Here is a 14457-nt window from a genome sequence, read left to right on the forward strand (position 1 = left end):
CTATGATTTTATGACTCTATGTTCTGAACAGTTTAGCTCCTCACACACACACACACACACACACACACACAAATCGCCATTTCTGAATCCATTAACCCTATTGATATCCAAAGCCCTAAATTTACACTTTGATTTGCTGCTATAGTTTTATTGAACCGTTTAGCAACATTACTGTATTTTATTAATTGCTTTTAACTGCTGTTAGCTACGGCGAGCAGCGTGTCAACGCTAGAAACGAGTCTAAGCTTTTTCCAGAAATAAATTTATGATGTCAGCTTTATTTGAAGGATTGCCTTTGTCTATATGATTCTTGTCAGGGTTTGTGGTTTGTTTTTTATTTATTTATATATATTTTTAAAAGATCCATTTTGGAGGGTCTTGTTCATTTCTTGCCCAATAAGAGCAGTCGAGAGCCAATGCAGTGGAGTAGAAAGGCTCCCTGAGGAGGACTCCGAAGACCTGGGTTCGAATTCCCTGCTTCTCTGTATTGGCAATAGCAGTTAAGCAGATACAGTCATGTGAAAACAAAACATGCTCTCTTTGACTTCTATGGCTTTCCTTGCCCATAAGTTTGAATGAACTGAAACCAACTTGGAAAGAAGAATGGGGCAAAATTCCCCCACAACCATGTCAGAGACTGATAAAGTCATACAGAAAACGACGACTTCACGTTATTGCTGCTAAAGGTGGTTCTGCAAACCCTTGAATCGCAAGGTGTACTCACTTTTTCATACATTTTAGCTTTATATTTTCAAAATAAATCATGACACGGTGCGATATCTCATGTGTTCTTGTTAATCTGAGGTTGTGCGTGCCTAATTTTCAAACCAGCCAAGGACCAGATGATTTTTGGTTCTGTCCCGATACATAAAACCATGTGGTGTTTTTTGTTTTGTTTTGTTTTTTGCAGAACTGTAGATGGTAGGTTTCCCAGATTTGTCCTTTCGGACTACATTTCCCATAAGCCCCCAAGCAGCTATGGGGCAACTAGGGCTGTGCCCTGGGGGCACCAACTTTCAGAAGGCGCTGGCACGGAAGGAATCTCCTGGGGAGCACTGGGGTGGAACATGAGAGACCTTTCTTAGCTCTATTCATTTCCCCCTTTTTGGAGAAGCAAAAAGAGGTCCTTTTTCTTCTGGGGGGGACCCGCCACATTCTGTTCTTTTTTTTTTTCCTGGACGGGGGCTCCTTCCCATTTGTCAGGGGCCCAGTGGTTGGGAGACCCTCGGTGCTATCTTCACTGGGTGCCGAACTAGATCCACCAAGCCCATATGCTAAGGCAAGTTCGCCTTTTCCTCACTGCCAAGGGTGAACGGAGAAGGTTAGCCCGAACATCTTCAGCAGGTCACCTTCGGTGTCTGAGCGGAGGTTAATTGGTGTTTGCTCTGGCATTCGGATAAGCTCATCTTGACATCGGTCCCAGTCCCTGGGGGTGGGGAGGGGGACGGCTAAGCGTTTTATTAATTGTATCCTCAAAGGCTTACCTCCAGAAAAGCAAAGCCAAGGCAGTCTTGAAGGTAAGGCAACGCTCCTTTTCAAAGTCTGCTGAATCTTTCCTACCTGAGATGGTTTCTCTTGACACTTGGGATGCACAGAAAGGAAATCCGGACACCTTTCCCTGGAGGGTATGGGGCTGGACTAACGTCACACATTACTAGTTATGTGTTGTCAAATAACCACTCCGTTATTGTGACCCTAATAGCTGGGCTGGATAGCTTAGGGGTTTAGGTGTCCGGCTGTAGAGCCAGAGATTGGAATTTGATGATGCATGGTGAATCCTATAAGAAGAGCCAGCCTGGGTGGCTTTGGGCAAGCTGCCGAATCCCAGAATGGAATGGGAAACCGCTTCTGTGTACTTTTTTTGCCTGGAAAACCCTGAAAAGAGTCACTGTAACTCAAAACGGACTTGACAGCCTATGATTATTATTAAGGCTGGCGAGCCCAGTGAGTGAGGGCTCTGACTGCAGAGCCGGAGGTGAGAAGTTCTCCACGGTGCATTCCAGAAGAGCCAGCCTGGGTGGCCTTGGGCCAGCTGCATGAGTCCCGGAGCTGCCCCCCAGAAGAACAGAATGGGAAACGACTTCTTTTCTCGACCTGGAAAAACCTTGAAAGGGGGTTGCCGGAAGTCAATATTCACCGAACGGGATGCAAGTATTATTAATAGGGCTTTTAAGGAAAACAAGATATTTAAGGAGTGGTTTTACCCGTTCTGCTCCCCCAAGACATTTTCATGGCCAAGTGCAGATTCAAACATTCATTCTGTCCACGACACCACAACGGGTACCACTTCGCACATTATCGGACAGCAAGTACGGGTTTGCTGCTCTGTATATTGCAGCACCCACCCCCACCCCCCATTCTGTATGTCTGCAGAATCCAGGTACAGTATTTGTTGCACTCAGATTTTGCATTTTTTTTAAGGGGGGAAAATGTTGAACAGCCCTTTGGCATCCTAAAGAGGAACAAGCTTTTTCTGGCATAAAGCTTTGTGAGCTGCCATTGTGTGTGATTTTGCAAAAAACAAAAAACAGGCAACAATATTTTCTTCAACTTTGTGGTGGCACATGCTAACTTCCACGTCAACAGACTAACACACAAGTACGATTAAAATAAAATAAATAAGTGTTGCAGGCCTGCTGATTTATAGTTTTGGAGGACCACTCCTAGAATTCCTCTCTTAAGTTGTGAATTTTTGCGCTATGAATTCTGGACTTTGAAGTCCAAAAATAACAAAATGGCATGCATCTAAAACGAGCTTTCTCGTGTTCCACAGATGCACGAGATATTGTCCTAGTGTTCCAAGATAAATAAAGGAGAGGGTTTGGGTTGGAATTGTTGTATAATATAGTCATCATGACTTATGGTGATTCTTTCCAGGGTTTTCTAGATCAAGAATACAGTACTTAGAAGTGCTTTGCCCTTCCCTTCCTCTAGGGGCGCTGTGGGATGGTGCAGCTGGCCCAAGGCCACCCAGGCTGGCTCTTCTCCCGGAGGGGGGGGCTTCATCTATGGGGAGGCAGCAGTAGAGGGATCATCAAATTCCCCCCCCCCCCCCCAGTGAAGGAATCAAACTCCCAAACTCTGGCTCCACAGGCAGAAGTGACCTAAACCAATGAGCTATCCATGCAACATGATGCACAATATAGATCAGGTCAGAGGAAAGCAAAATGCATATTCTCGGGACAACTGGCTAATTGACACTGACTCTTGACCAAATGGCCGTGATAGGGTCTTGCCGGCTCACCATTGATCTCAGTATTATGAGCAATAATTCAGTGCCAGACTAGTGCTAATTAGATAATTGTCACCATAGCATCAGTCTTTAAAGTGCTAGAGGATTCTTTTGTTGTTGTTGATGATGCCACAGGCATACCTGGTTACACCTCTGGAAAAGAGGAATCTGTGAAGGGTCCTTAATTCTTAAGAAAGCTCCTGAATGAGGGCTGAGACTCTGGGAGATCCCAGGCTTCAAGGTCCACATTGCAGCATTTGCCAAGAGCATTTTGTTGTTGTTTAGTCGTTAAGTCGTGTCCAACTCTTCGTGACCCCCATCGACCAGAGCACACCAGGCCCTCCTGTCTTCCACGGCCTCCTGGAGTTGGGTCAAATTCATGTTGGTCGCTTCGATGACCCTGTCCAGCCATCTCGTCCTCTGTCATCTCATCCTCTGTCGTCCCCTTCTCCTTTTGCCTTCACACTTTCCCAACATCAGGGGCTTTTCCAGGGAGTCTCCTCTTCTCATGAGATGGCCAAAGGATTGGAGCCTCAACTTCAGGATCTGTCCTCCCGGTGAGCACTCAGGGTTGATTTCCTTCAAAATGAATAGGTTTGTTCTCCTTGCAGTCCAGGGGACTCTCAAGAGCCTCCTCCAGCACCACAATTCAAAAGCATCCATTCTTTGGCAGTCAGCTTTCTTTATGGTCCAGCTCTCACTTCCATACATCACTACAGGAAAAAACATAGCTTTGACTATGTGGACCTTTGTCAGCAAGGTGAGGTCTCTGTTTTTTAAGATGCTGTCTAGGTTTGTCAATTAATTTCAGGCGTCTTTTAATTTCGTGGCTGCTGTCCCCATCTGCAGTGATCATGGAGCCCAAGAAAGTAAAATCTGTCACTGCCTCCATCTCTTCGCCTTCTATTTCCCAGGAGGTGATGGGACCAGTGACCATGATCTTGGTTTTTTTGATGTTGAGCTTGGGATTCCTCCAGTCCGGCCTTTTACATGATGTATTCTATTTACTCTTTAACCAACCTTGGAGAGACAGGGTTGCTGTCTGAACAGGAAGCAGAATGCACACTGAGCGACCCTGATGACAAGGCTTTTCCAACAGAGAGCCAGGGTGGTGTAGCGTATAGAGCAGCAGACGAGAACACAGGAGAACAGGGTCTCAATCCTTGAGTGGCCATGGGAACAGCGGTAGACTCGTCCTTAAACGTCTCACCTACCTTAAAAACCCTGTTAGGTTATTATAAGTTGGGTATGACTTGACAGCATGCAAGATAATATAACTTATCTAAATAACACAACTAGAAAACACACCAATCATGTCTTCTACTTTTCTTGGGGCATCCTCTGTTTGAAGGCCTCCTCTAATCAAATGGCTGCCTGGTCCAAAGTGATTTAAAATTTGAATGGCATCTTAAGTTGAAGATGATGATGATCATCATCATCATCATCATTTCAGAACTGCAAAGCTGGAAGGGAGCTTGTGGGTCATCAAGTCCAAACCCCGTCAAGGAGGCACCGAAGGGGATTTGAACTCCCAACCAACCTCTCGCTCTGCAACCAGACACCGAAACCCCTGAGCTATCCAGTCATTCATTAAAGATCATCAGCATCTAAGAATACTGCAGTGCTGGAAGGGGCCCCATGGATCATCAAGTCCAGCCCCTATGAAGGAAGCACGGGGGGGGGGGATTGAACCCCCAACCTCTGGCTCCACAGCCACAGACGTAAAGATGTTCATCAACCGTCAGCATCCTGAAGTGAGAATGCTGATCCCTTGGTCACAACGGTGCCGCCCGTGATGAGACCCCTTGCATTTCTGTTTCAACCACAGCAATCATTTTTGAATTTGCACCAATATCTATGAAATAGCACATGCAAATGCTGCTCTCCCACACATGCCGCCACATAGGCAAACTGAACATTTGCTGAACGCAGTTACGTTCAGAGATACATAGTGGGTTTAGAGGTTGCATGACTTAAAAATAATACCCATAAAAAAGACTCAGGAGGTAATAGAGGGAGGAAACAGTAATCGGGTTGATATCGATTTGAATGTGCCATTCTTTTTAGGATTAGTGGCAGAGGTGATATGGACACCCCAAAAAGGTTATGTGCACACCCTTCCTAGTCTATAATTTGCTTAATTGTTCAATTAAATCCACACAGGCAACCGAGTCTTTTGAACTTTGTCTTGACCTCTTTCCCCTCAATTCTTCTGCCTCAATCCATTGTGCACGGGGGGGGGGGGTCTTCCTGCTTCCACAAACTGGACAGACTTTCCTGCTAAAAGCACACATAGACTTTTTTTTTTACTTTTATGAGTTTTCCTTCCATCTAACCCGGCTTTCCCCATTTCTCTCCCTTTCGCGAGAAAGCACGCTTTCGCCGAACGTGTACCACTGCGCAACCTCACATCAGTGTTGGTGAACATTCCATAACGTCACATCGTCTCAAGCAAAGCCAGCCTTTGCAGGTATGGGCCTGCGGGTGGCAACCATCAGAACAGAGTTTGGGCGCTATGCGTCCGTGTCTGGTCAGCTACCCTTCACAGCCCCGAGCAGTTCTCCTCGAACGCTTCTTCCTGCCTGAACAACTTCCTGCTCACCACCATCTTGAGAACGTTTTCATGCAGACCCCATTGGGTCATCATGACAGAAGCTGCAAGCAATTAGCAAAAAAGGCAACAACGATCACAGGTTTAGACCCTCTCCTATTGGGTTTGAGCCCCTCTAATGGCGTTAGGATCCCCTCTTATTTCCTTATTGGTTCTTTCACTCTCATTCTTCCCACGTCACGGTGAACTCACCTTTATCCAGCACCGGCCCGAAGATGGCCAAGCTGTCGTTGATTGTGGTACAGTTCCACCTCCTCCCCCGGAACTGGTGCTGGCATTCCTGGATGCCGATCTTCACCCCTTCGGCGACGCTGGGCATGATCTCCACATAGTTCCGGCAGAACCGGAGTTGCTTGGGCACCAAGCCGGGGATACTGCCGCAGAGAATCGGCTGCGTTCCCAAAGAAGAATATTGATGTCCAATGGCCAAGGACCTGAGGGGGGCGAGAAAAATAAGAGGAAAGTGTGGTGGATCCTTTCTCAAAAGAAGGCACATTCTAGCCAGGATTAATCTCCTCCCCAAAAGAACAGACCTCTTATCATTAATTACAAAAGTTTCCTCTTTTTTGAATATATAGCTTCCAGAATGTGAGAGCTGTGGGTTTATGGGAGGATTTCAATCCCCTGGGGGTTTATTTTCCCCCACTGTGATTCCTGGGGGGGGGGAGACAGCCTGGGTAGCTTTGGGCAAGCTGCACAGGAGTCCCATAGCGCCCCTAGAGGAAGGGGAGGGTAAAGCGCTTCTGAGTACTTTCTATCTGAAAAAAAAATGAAAAAAAAGGTTGCCATAAGTCGGAATGGACTCAACAGCACACATTTATCATTTATTAGTATTAAAGTCCCAAAGAGTAACCCTTTCTCTCTGTTTTAATTCCTTGACACCCACCCACCCCCCCAGCCTGACAATGCAAATCTGGAATTTCCCAGAGAAAGGTAATTTGGTCTGCTTTCTGTTAGATTTGATTTCGGCTTCCAAGAGATTTACGTTCCTCCCCAGAAAAAAATATTTATGGAAGGCCTTTGTTATATAAGCTTTTGTTTGTTTGTTCCTCCCCTTACTAATATATTAAAACCAGCTTTAACGTGCCTTTCTTCCAAATGTACAAAGGTGATAAACACAAACAAAGGAAAAGGAAACACAAGAACCTAAATAGGATACAAAGAAGTGTAAAACAATGGATTAGAAAATATGACAAGGAATAGAAATCAATGCCTTATAGTTACGGCTCGTCTGTTTCTTTCTTCCTAGCGACTCAAAATCAAGAGCCTAAAAAGAACAGCACAAACGGCAGAAGCCCGTGGAAGACTTTGAAACAGTGTCAAGCCTCTGCACACTTGATCTTGGCAGGAAGCCAAAATAACATACAAGGGTCATCATCATCCTCATCATCTTAGAATGGCGGAGCTGGAAGGGACCCTCCAGAGATCACAAAGTAAAGCCCTTGTCAAGGGGGGGCACGCCAGGGGAATCAAACTCCCAACCTCTGGCTCCGCAGCCAGAGACCTCAACCACTGAGTTATATAGACTAATTAATTAATTAATTTGTTGTGCACCATTGGCCCCTTCGGTGACAGCAGCCTCGGGGGCGAAATCACAGGCGGAGGGGAGTTATTGCCGACCCCTGATGAGATCAGCAGGGTTTCACATCTTCCCCCCCCCCTTGTTCACGTAAATAGCAGTGGTGTAATTGTCCTTTCTGACACACACAAGTCTCTTGAAGGCTCTGTCCGTGAACCAGGAATGTCCCCCCACCACCACCCCCCACGCACTGACTCTGGTGGTTCCCGGATATGCCCTGAATTTTCTTGGTTATGCCAACTACGGCTGTGAGCTAGTTCTGGCTGTAACTCCTAGTAAACAAAACCTGGTTTTCTGCGGAGCTTAGAGACGCTTCTCTTTTGGCCTACAAAGCCCATAATCCCCCAGGCAACCCAGCCAGTGGCACAGAAATGGGGGGGAAGTGACCTCTTTGGACCACGGACCTCGGAATCCTACTCTCTGTTTGGGGAGGCTGAGCCATTTGGAGGCGTTGAGTGGGAAACAAAACGAAACAAACGCATCCGCTTTCTTAAGATCCGAGTTGGTGAGAGGTCAGGAAGAGGCCTAAATAATTCTTGAGCAGCAGAAACTTAAATGGATGGGATTTCCCTGGAGATGCCAGGCAGGTGGCCAACATAATGGGAGGAGAGCTTCCCACTGGGGAAGTTGGCAGGTCTGACTCCCAAGTCTCAAGTCTGAGTCTTTGATACCAAGTCCCAAGTCCAAGTCTCTGTTAAAAACAAGTTTTCCCTCCCCTTCAGAAAAAAAGAGAGAGGGCTCCCCCAGAACTGGCCAGTCCAGCCACCAGGCTCCATGTGGCCCTGTGGTCCTCCTCCTTCGGTGGCCATGCACCAATCCTAGCAGGTGCCCGGCCACCCCTTCCCCTCCACCCCCCCCCCCATGCAGCCAACGACTTTGGTGCAGAGGCAGGATGGGGAGTCCCGAACCCCCGCTCAGTTGATGAGCGGTCAGTTGTGTGTTTGGGGGGGAGGCGTGGAAGGACTGGCTGGGCTCCTGCCAGGCTCCTCTGCCACTGCCACCATCCAGAGAGGTTCGCCACGAACCACAAACCCTCCCGAATTTCTAAATTCTCCCATTGGTGCCCATGAGGTGTCCTGTTCTCCTGAAACACGCAGGCCTCTAAAAGACACTTGGGGGTGGGGGATAAAAATATATAAATAAATGAATTGATTCCCCCCCCCTCAATCTTACAGGCCAGAGCACGCAAAATAATTGGAGGCATTGCCTTGTCAACGGGGACCGGTCAGACCTGACTCGAAACACACCTTACAGCTGTTTCTGGAACTATAAACCTTCTCATTTCTTTTTTGCATTTCTCCCTGTCTCCTTCTCTCCCTGATACATCGGTGCAAAAATCTTTGAATTTATTCTTCGTAACCCCCTGGTGTTTGGAATAGAGAGGCGTCTAGGCAATCTTATATCCTGGACCGTGACAGTAATGATAGAGCAGGGGTGGAGTCTGTAGCCACGAAAGGGCTGGAGATCTTAGGTTCACAGTTGCCTCTTTGCCCACCGAGGCAGCACTACCAGGGATGTTGGCAGGTCTTTGAGTCTGAGTTCCCGGACTTGTCCTTGGTACCAAATCCCAGGTCCCAAGTCTGAGTCCTTAAAAACAAGCTCTTTTCCCTAGAGAGAGAAAAAAGAAAGGAGGTGGGGAGGTTCAAAGTCAAGCCATCGGTGCAACTTAAGTCCAACTTGACATTGAGTCCCACCACTCAAGTCTCTCTTCGTTTACTACTGCTTCTTCGTTCCTTCGTTACACAGAACAAAAATGGCAAGCAGGCAACATCCTGATGTTTAAAAAGAGAGAGTCAAAAACCCCACAACTCCCAACTTGTGCATTTTCATCTTTTAAACTAAGTAGTGTAGAAGTAGATATGGTTTTTCCAACAGCGATGTATGGAAGTGAGAGCTGGACCATAAAGAAGGCTGACAGCCGAAGAATTGATGCTTTTGAATTATGGTGCTGGAGGAGACTCTTGAGAGTCCCCTGGACTGCAAGGAGAAAAAACCTATCCATTTTGAAGGAAATCAACCCTGAGTGCTCCCTGGAAGGACAGATCCTGAAGCTGAGGCTCCAAGACTTTGGCCATCTCATGACAAATCTCCCTGGAAAAGGCCCTGAGGTTGGGAAAGTGTGAGGGCAAGAGGAGAGAAGATGACAGAGGATGAGATGGTTGGACAGGGTCATTGAAGCCACCAACATGAATTTGACCCAACTCCGGGAGGCCATGGAAGACAGGGGGGCCTGGTGTGCTCTGGTCCATGGGGTCACGAAGAGTCAGACACAACTTAACGACTAAACAACAACAACAACCGTATATAAGCAGGAAGAACCCTGAGAGAAAGAAGGAGAAAGAATGCCTAACAGTCTATATGTTGATTTAGAAATCCCGAAAGGGAAAACACCTAACAAGATCCTCATTGGCTTTTGGTTTGGTATAGGCATGCTGGGACCCTCTGGCCAAAATCCTGTTGATTAGTGTAAACCAAACTGTAGACTTAAGTCTCTTCCTTCCTGGTAAAGAAATGCCCTCACCGTATTTCTTGACACGTGCCCCCAACCAGCATCTATGTGTGCCTTTGAGAACTGCAACAAGCATGCTTGGTTCAATGGGAAGAAATAGACTAGAACTTATTACTGGCAGACTGTTACTTTTAGAAGCATCCAGATCCTCTTCTGCCAGCTGATCTCAGAGATCTGCCAGCAGAACAAGCTCTGTTGGCCAAGATCTGCCAGCAGAGAAGACAAGAAGGGATAGAGTGAAGGGATAGAGTGAAAGGAGACAATTTGGGCCTAAGCTTGAACGCCCCTCGCAGTTTCAGATGCAGCCAATATGCCACCACTACCAAACCAAGGGGAACATGGCCTGAATAATTTCCAACATCCCAAGACTGGGAGAATTTTCGATGCAGAGCAATGCAGCTGGCCCTCAGGCATCCTGGGTTGTTGTGATTGCATTTTGAGGTCATAAGCTGACTTGCATAGCCTTGCCAGAACTAAGCAGAAAACCTGGGGTGGACCGCCCATGCTTCGTCCTGGATGTTTTAAGAAAGCTGGCCAGGATCAAAGCCATAGTACAAAACTGTGCACATGCACATTCTAAAAATGAACATTTTGTAGATGGGGTGTTTAACAGTGTCTTCAGTATTATGCCATTGGAACAATGTCCCTTGCTATCCAAGATCTGGAATAGGGTCCACCATGATCTGTTGATGCGTCCAGTTTTTGCCGTTTAAGGATTTTGCAGCCATGAAGATATTTGACAACAGCTCTACCAATTTGTTTGATTTACCACCTTCCTCATTTAGCTCTATCATGTCTGGAATGGAATCCCACCGAGCTAACATGTACACACAGAGAGAGAGAGAGAGAGAGAGAACATCTTTCTGAAGATCTGCAGAAGCCAAATGCTGTGCAACTCCATCGGCGTTGCTGCACCGCACACAACACTACATACATATTGAACCCCACGCTTCGAGGGACCTGCAGTTTCTAAAGCATCTTATATTTCCAACTCTACATCTCCATGAGAGGTAAGACCCTTTTTTGCAAAAGCAACAAATGTCACAGAATGACGCACAGAACGACACGGATGTGCAAGCTCTTTAGCGCCAAATCTCGGTATGCTTACAGCGGCATGTTGCTTTCCCGGTCGTTCAGCCTGCCTCCCTGTTTCCTACCAAATCCCGGCATTGCCAATCTCAAGCCACAAAAGGCTCATGTTGTCAACATCGCACGCGGCCCAAAATGCAGCCAAATGACCTAGAGCTTCTTGGAGGTCTCTTGGTCTCAGGCTGTCAAGATCAACTCTGGGTGTTTGACCAAACCTGAAGATCGACCACCTGGATGCTGGAACTCTTTGGATCAGGGATTTCCGAGTCCAGGCACAGCTCAGAAATGTTACCTTTCTTAGAGCAGAATATTTGTCTGGGTATTGGTATGTTTTGCATGCATGATATAACCACATGTATTACATCACTGTACATACAGCTGTTGTTACGTGCCTTCAGGTTGGAACCAGATTATAGTAGGAACCAACATTCCTTCTAATACTCCGGAGCCCTGGGTGAGGGCCCCTCCCGCCCCATGGGCTTGGGGCTCCTCCTGCAACCGGAAGCAAATGGTCGGCCCCGATCCAGCACTGTGAGGTCCCAATCCTGTGCTGCGTGGTCACACAGCTGAGAGGGAATGTTATTAGGAACCTAAAAGGGTTTTCAAGGTTACATTCCTCCAGTCAAGTTTTCATGGCTGAGTCAGCATTCGAACCCAGGGCTCCTAGTTTATCCACTATTCCACACTGGGTATCATCAGATATTTATTCATTGATTTGATTTGTATCCCGCCCATCGCATCTATACGACCACTCTAGGCAGCTTCCAATATAACATAAAAAAGGTAAAGGTAAAGGTTCCCCTTGACAATTTTTGTCCAGTCGTGTTCGACTCTAGGGGGCGGCGCTCATCCCTGTTTCCAAGCCATAGAGCCAGCGTTTTGTCCGAAGACAATCTTCCATGGTCACATGGCCAGTGCGACTTAGACACGGAACACTGTTTACCTTCCCACCGAGATGGTACCTATTTATCTACTCGCATTTGCATGCTTTTGAACTGCTAGGTTGGCGGAAGCTGGGACAAGCGACGGGCACTCACTCCGTCGCGTGGATTCGATCTTATGACTGCTTGGTCTTCTAACCCTGCAGCACAGGCTTCTGCGGTTTAGCCCACAGCACCACCACGTCCCTCAATATAACATAAAGAACAATAAAATAACACGAATATTACACAAGTCTTCCTATAACAAATTGCAATACTGTACAAAAATAGAGTAAAAAAGAAAGAAAGAAAAGGAAAGAAAGAAAAGGAAAGAAAGAAAGAAAGAAAGAAAGAAAGAAAGAAAGAAAGAAAGAAAGAAAGAAAGAAAGAAAGAAAGAAAGAAAGAAAGAAAGAAAGAAAGAAAGAAAGAAAGAAAGAAAGAAAGAAAAATCAAGTATTGACTGGAGGGAAGGCCTGAATATAGATCCGTGTTTTTAATTGGCTTTTAAAGGTACCCAACATGAATCTCCAGAGGGAGATTGTTCCAGTGGCAAGGAGCTCGTATGCCCAGATATAAACCATGATTTCAAAAACAGCATTTTAAAAAAACAACAGTTAACTCTGAATTCAGCATGGAAAGGCTGGGTCATTTAGCAATTCTCCATATATATGAGAATTGGAGATTCTCGCTCCTTTTCTAAATCCTGTCAATGGGTTGAGTCCAACCCAGGAGTTTCCCAAATGGGTTAGAGTATGATACCCATCCTTCCTGGTAGACTTGGGCCCGGTGTGGATAATTAAGTTTGCCATCCACAACACCTGAAGTCTAACAGGGTAAAGGGAGGACAGCCAAATCCCCTAACTAGATCCACCAAGATCCTGAAATCCAATGGGTGGAGTTAAGGGGAAATTTTTAAAAAATGTTTTTCTTTCTGTCTCAGTCCTGAAATGTATTGCCTTTAGAGATGGGCACGAGTTGCCAGTTTGACAGATCATGTCGCTTCGTTTAGCGGCCGAACAGGTGATTGGAGCTTAAAAGCCCTGCCTCCCCTGGCAGGCGTCCACTCAAGAGGCAGCGACCGGAGGAGGCGGGGCAGGGAAACCAGGGCACTGCCCCGAGTGGGCACCCACCAGAGGAGGCGGGCCTTTGAAGCGCTGTGTTCGGCTGCTAAACAAACCCGGCCTGGCCCAGCAGTTGTCAGGTCCTGGAAGGGAGGATTCTGTTAGGGTCAATGGAAGTTTTCTTCTCGAGGCTAAGGGTTCCTTCTCGATGCTAAAGCAAAGGGTTAACTTGTTTCCCCTGCACCTGGCCAACAAGCAAGTCATGCATTCTAGACCCCCCCCCCGCAACAAGAGGCAACGAGCAGGACCAGGAGGATTCCAGGAGCTGAGCCAGAGAATCAAAGCCAGAATGGAGAAAGTTGTCAAAGATGGGGAGCTTTTGACGCTTGGAGAATTCCCCCCATCAAAAAACTGGAAGCCTTCAAAACGCCTTCCTGTCCGGGAGAAGTCCAACAGCCAACTTGGATGGTACAGCCACTCCAGAGTCCCTACGCGGGGGATGCAAGATGTAGTTCCAATAGCCGTCCACAGGAGGCACCACCCCCTCCCCCCCAGTGCCGCCTCTGAGCCAATCGTAAAACCCTTTCTCACTTCCTCTGTGGCCATGCCTTTCTCCAACACCACGCCGGCCGCCGGGGCCAGCCCCAACATGAAGGAAAGTGAGGAAAAAATGCATGTGAAGGGTCAACCACCCACCGCCGCTTGAACATTTCTCCAGTATTCGATTCCTGTGAAAATCCCTCGGCTTACTTGACAATTACAGTCAAAGCCAAGGAAACAGAGATTGAGCTGGACACAAGACTCAAGGCGAGGCCTAACCGGTGCTGAATCGAGGGGGACTAGCACCTCGCGGGGTTTGGAGACTATACTTGTGTTAATGCATCCCAAAATACTGTTGCATTTGCCTCGATTTCAATCAGTCCACTCTGGAGCAAAAGGAAGGAATGATCTACATCTCTCTCTCTCTCTCTGCCCCACAAGCTCCTCTTAAGTGATGAGAGATCTCCGTTATGCAAGAGAAAAGGAATCTAGCCTTGAGCAAACACAATTCGCCAAGAAGCCGAATTAATTCGTTCGACCCCGGTCACAAACAAGTACTCGTGGGCCCTTCTCCAGGAGGCCCAAAGCGGAGAAAAGCAAATATTGACTCACAAAAACAAACTTAGGACACCCGTTCCCGTTCCTTTCCTTGAGATACTTGAATGGGTGCCAAGCGGACAGCTGCTCAGCTACCGATTGCACTAGAGGAGTAGGAGGAGATTCTCAAGAGCCTGCCATCAAGACGCCCGGGAGTCACTGGAGAGGGCTTTGGAATCCAAAGGAGAATGAAAATGGACCGGAGTTAGCTGAGGTTGATAGCGTTCCTCTTGGGGTGGCATATGGTCATCCGTCAATCTTCTTGATCCTCTTTTAGGAGAAGATCTAGAAAATGGAACACATGAGGAAATCCAGTAT

General features: G+C 47.1%; 1 protein-coding gene across 1 annotated transcript in view; it reads right to left on the reverse strand.

Annotated features, from left to right (window-relative positions):
* The window catches only part of WNT3A (Wnt family member 3A), a 72356-nt gene that overhangs the window by 29953 nt on the left and 27946 nt on the right, over positions 1-14457 (reverse strand). Inside the window, exon 2 of the mRNA XM_020804931.3 lies at positions 6036-6277. Coding sequence (XP_020660590.1) covers positions 6036-6277 — 242 coding nt within the window. The remainder of the gene's footprint in view (positions 1-6035; positions 6278-14457) is intronic.

This window comes from Pogona vitticeps, chromosome 6 (assembly GCF_051106095.1).
Source record: "Pogona vitticeps strain Pit_001003342236 chromosome 6, PviZW2.1, whole genome shotgun sequence".
In the NCBI taxonomy this organism is placed as follows: domain Eukaryota; kingdom Metazoa; phylum Chordata; class Lepidosauria; order Squamata; family Agamidae; genus Pogona; species Pogona vitticeps.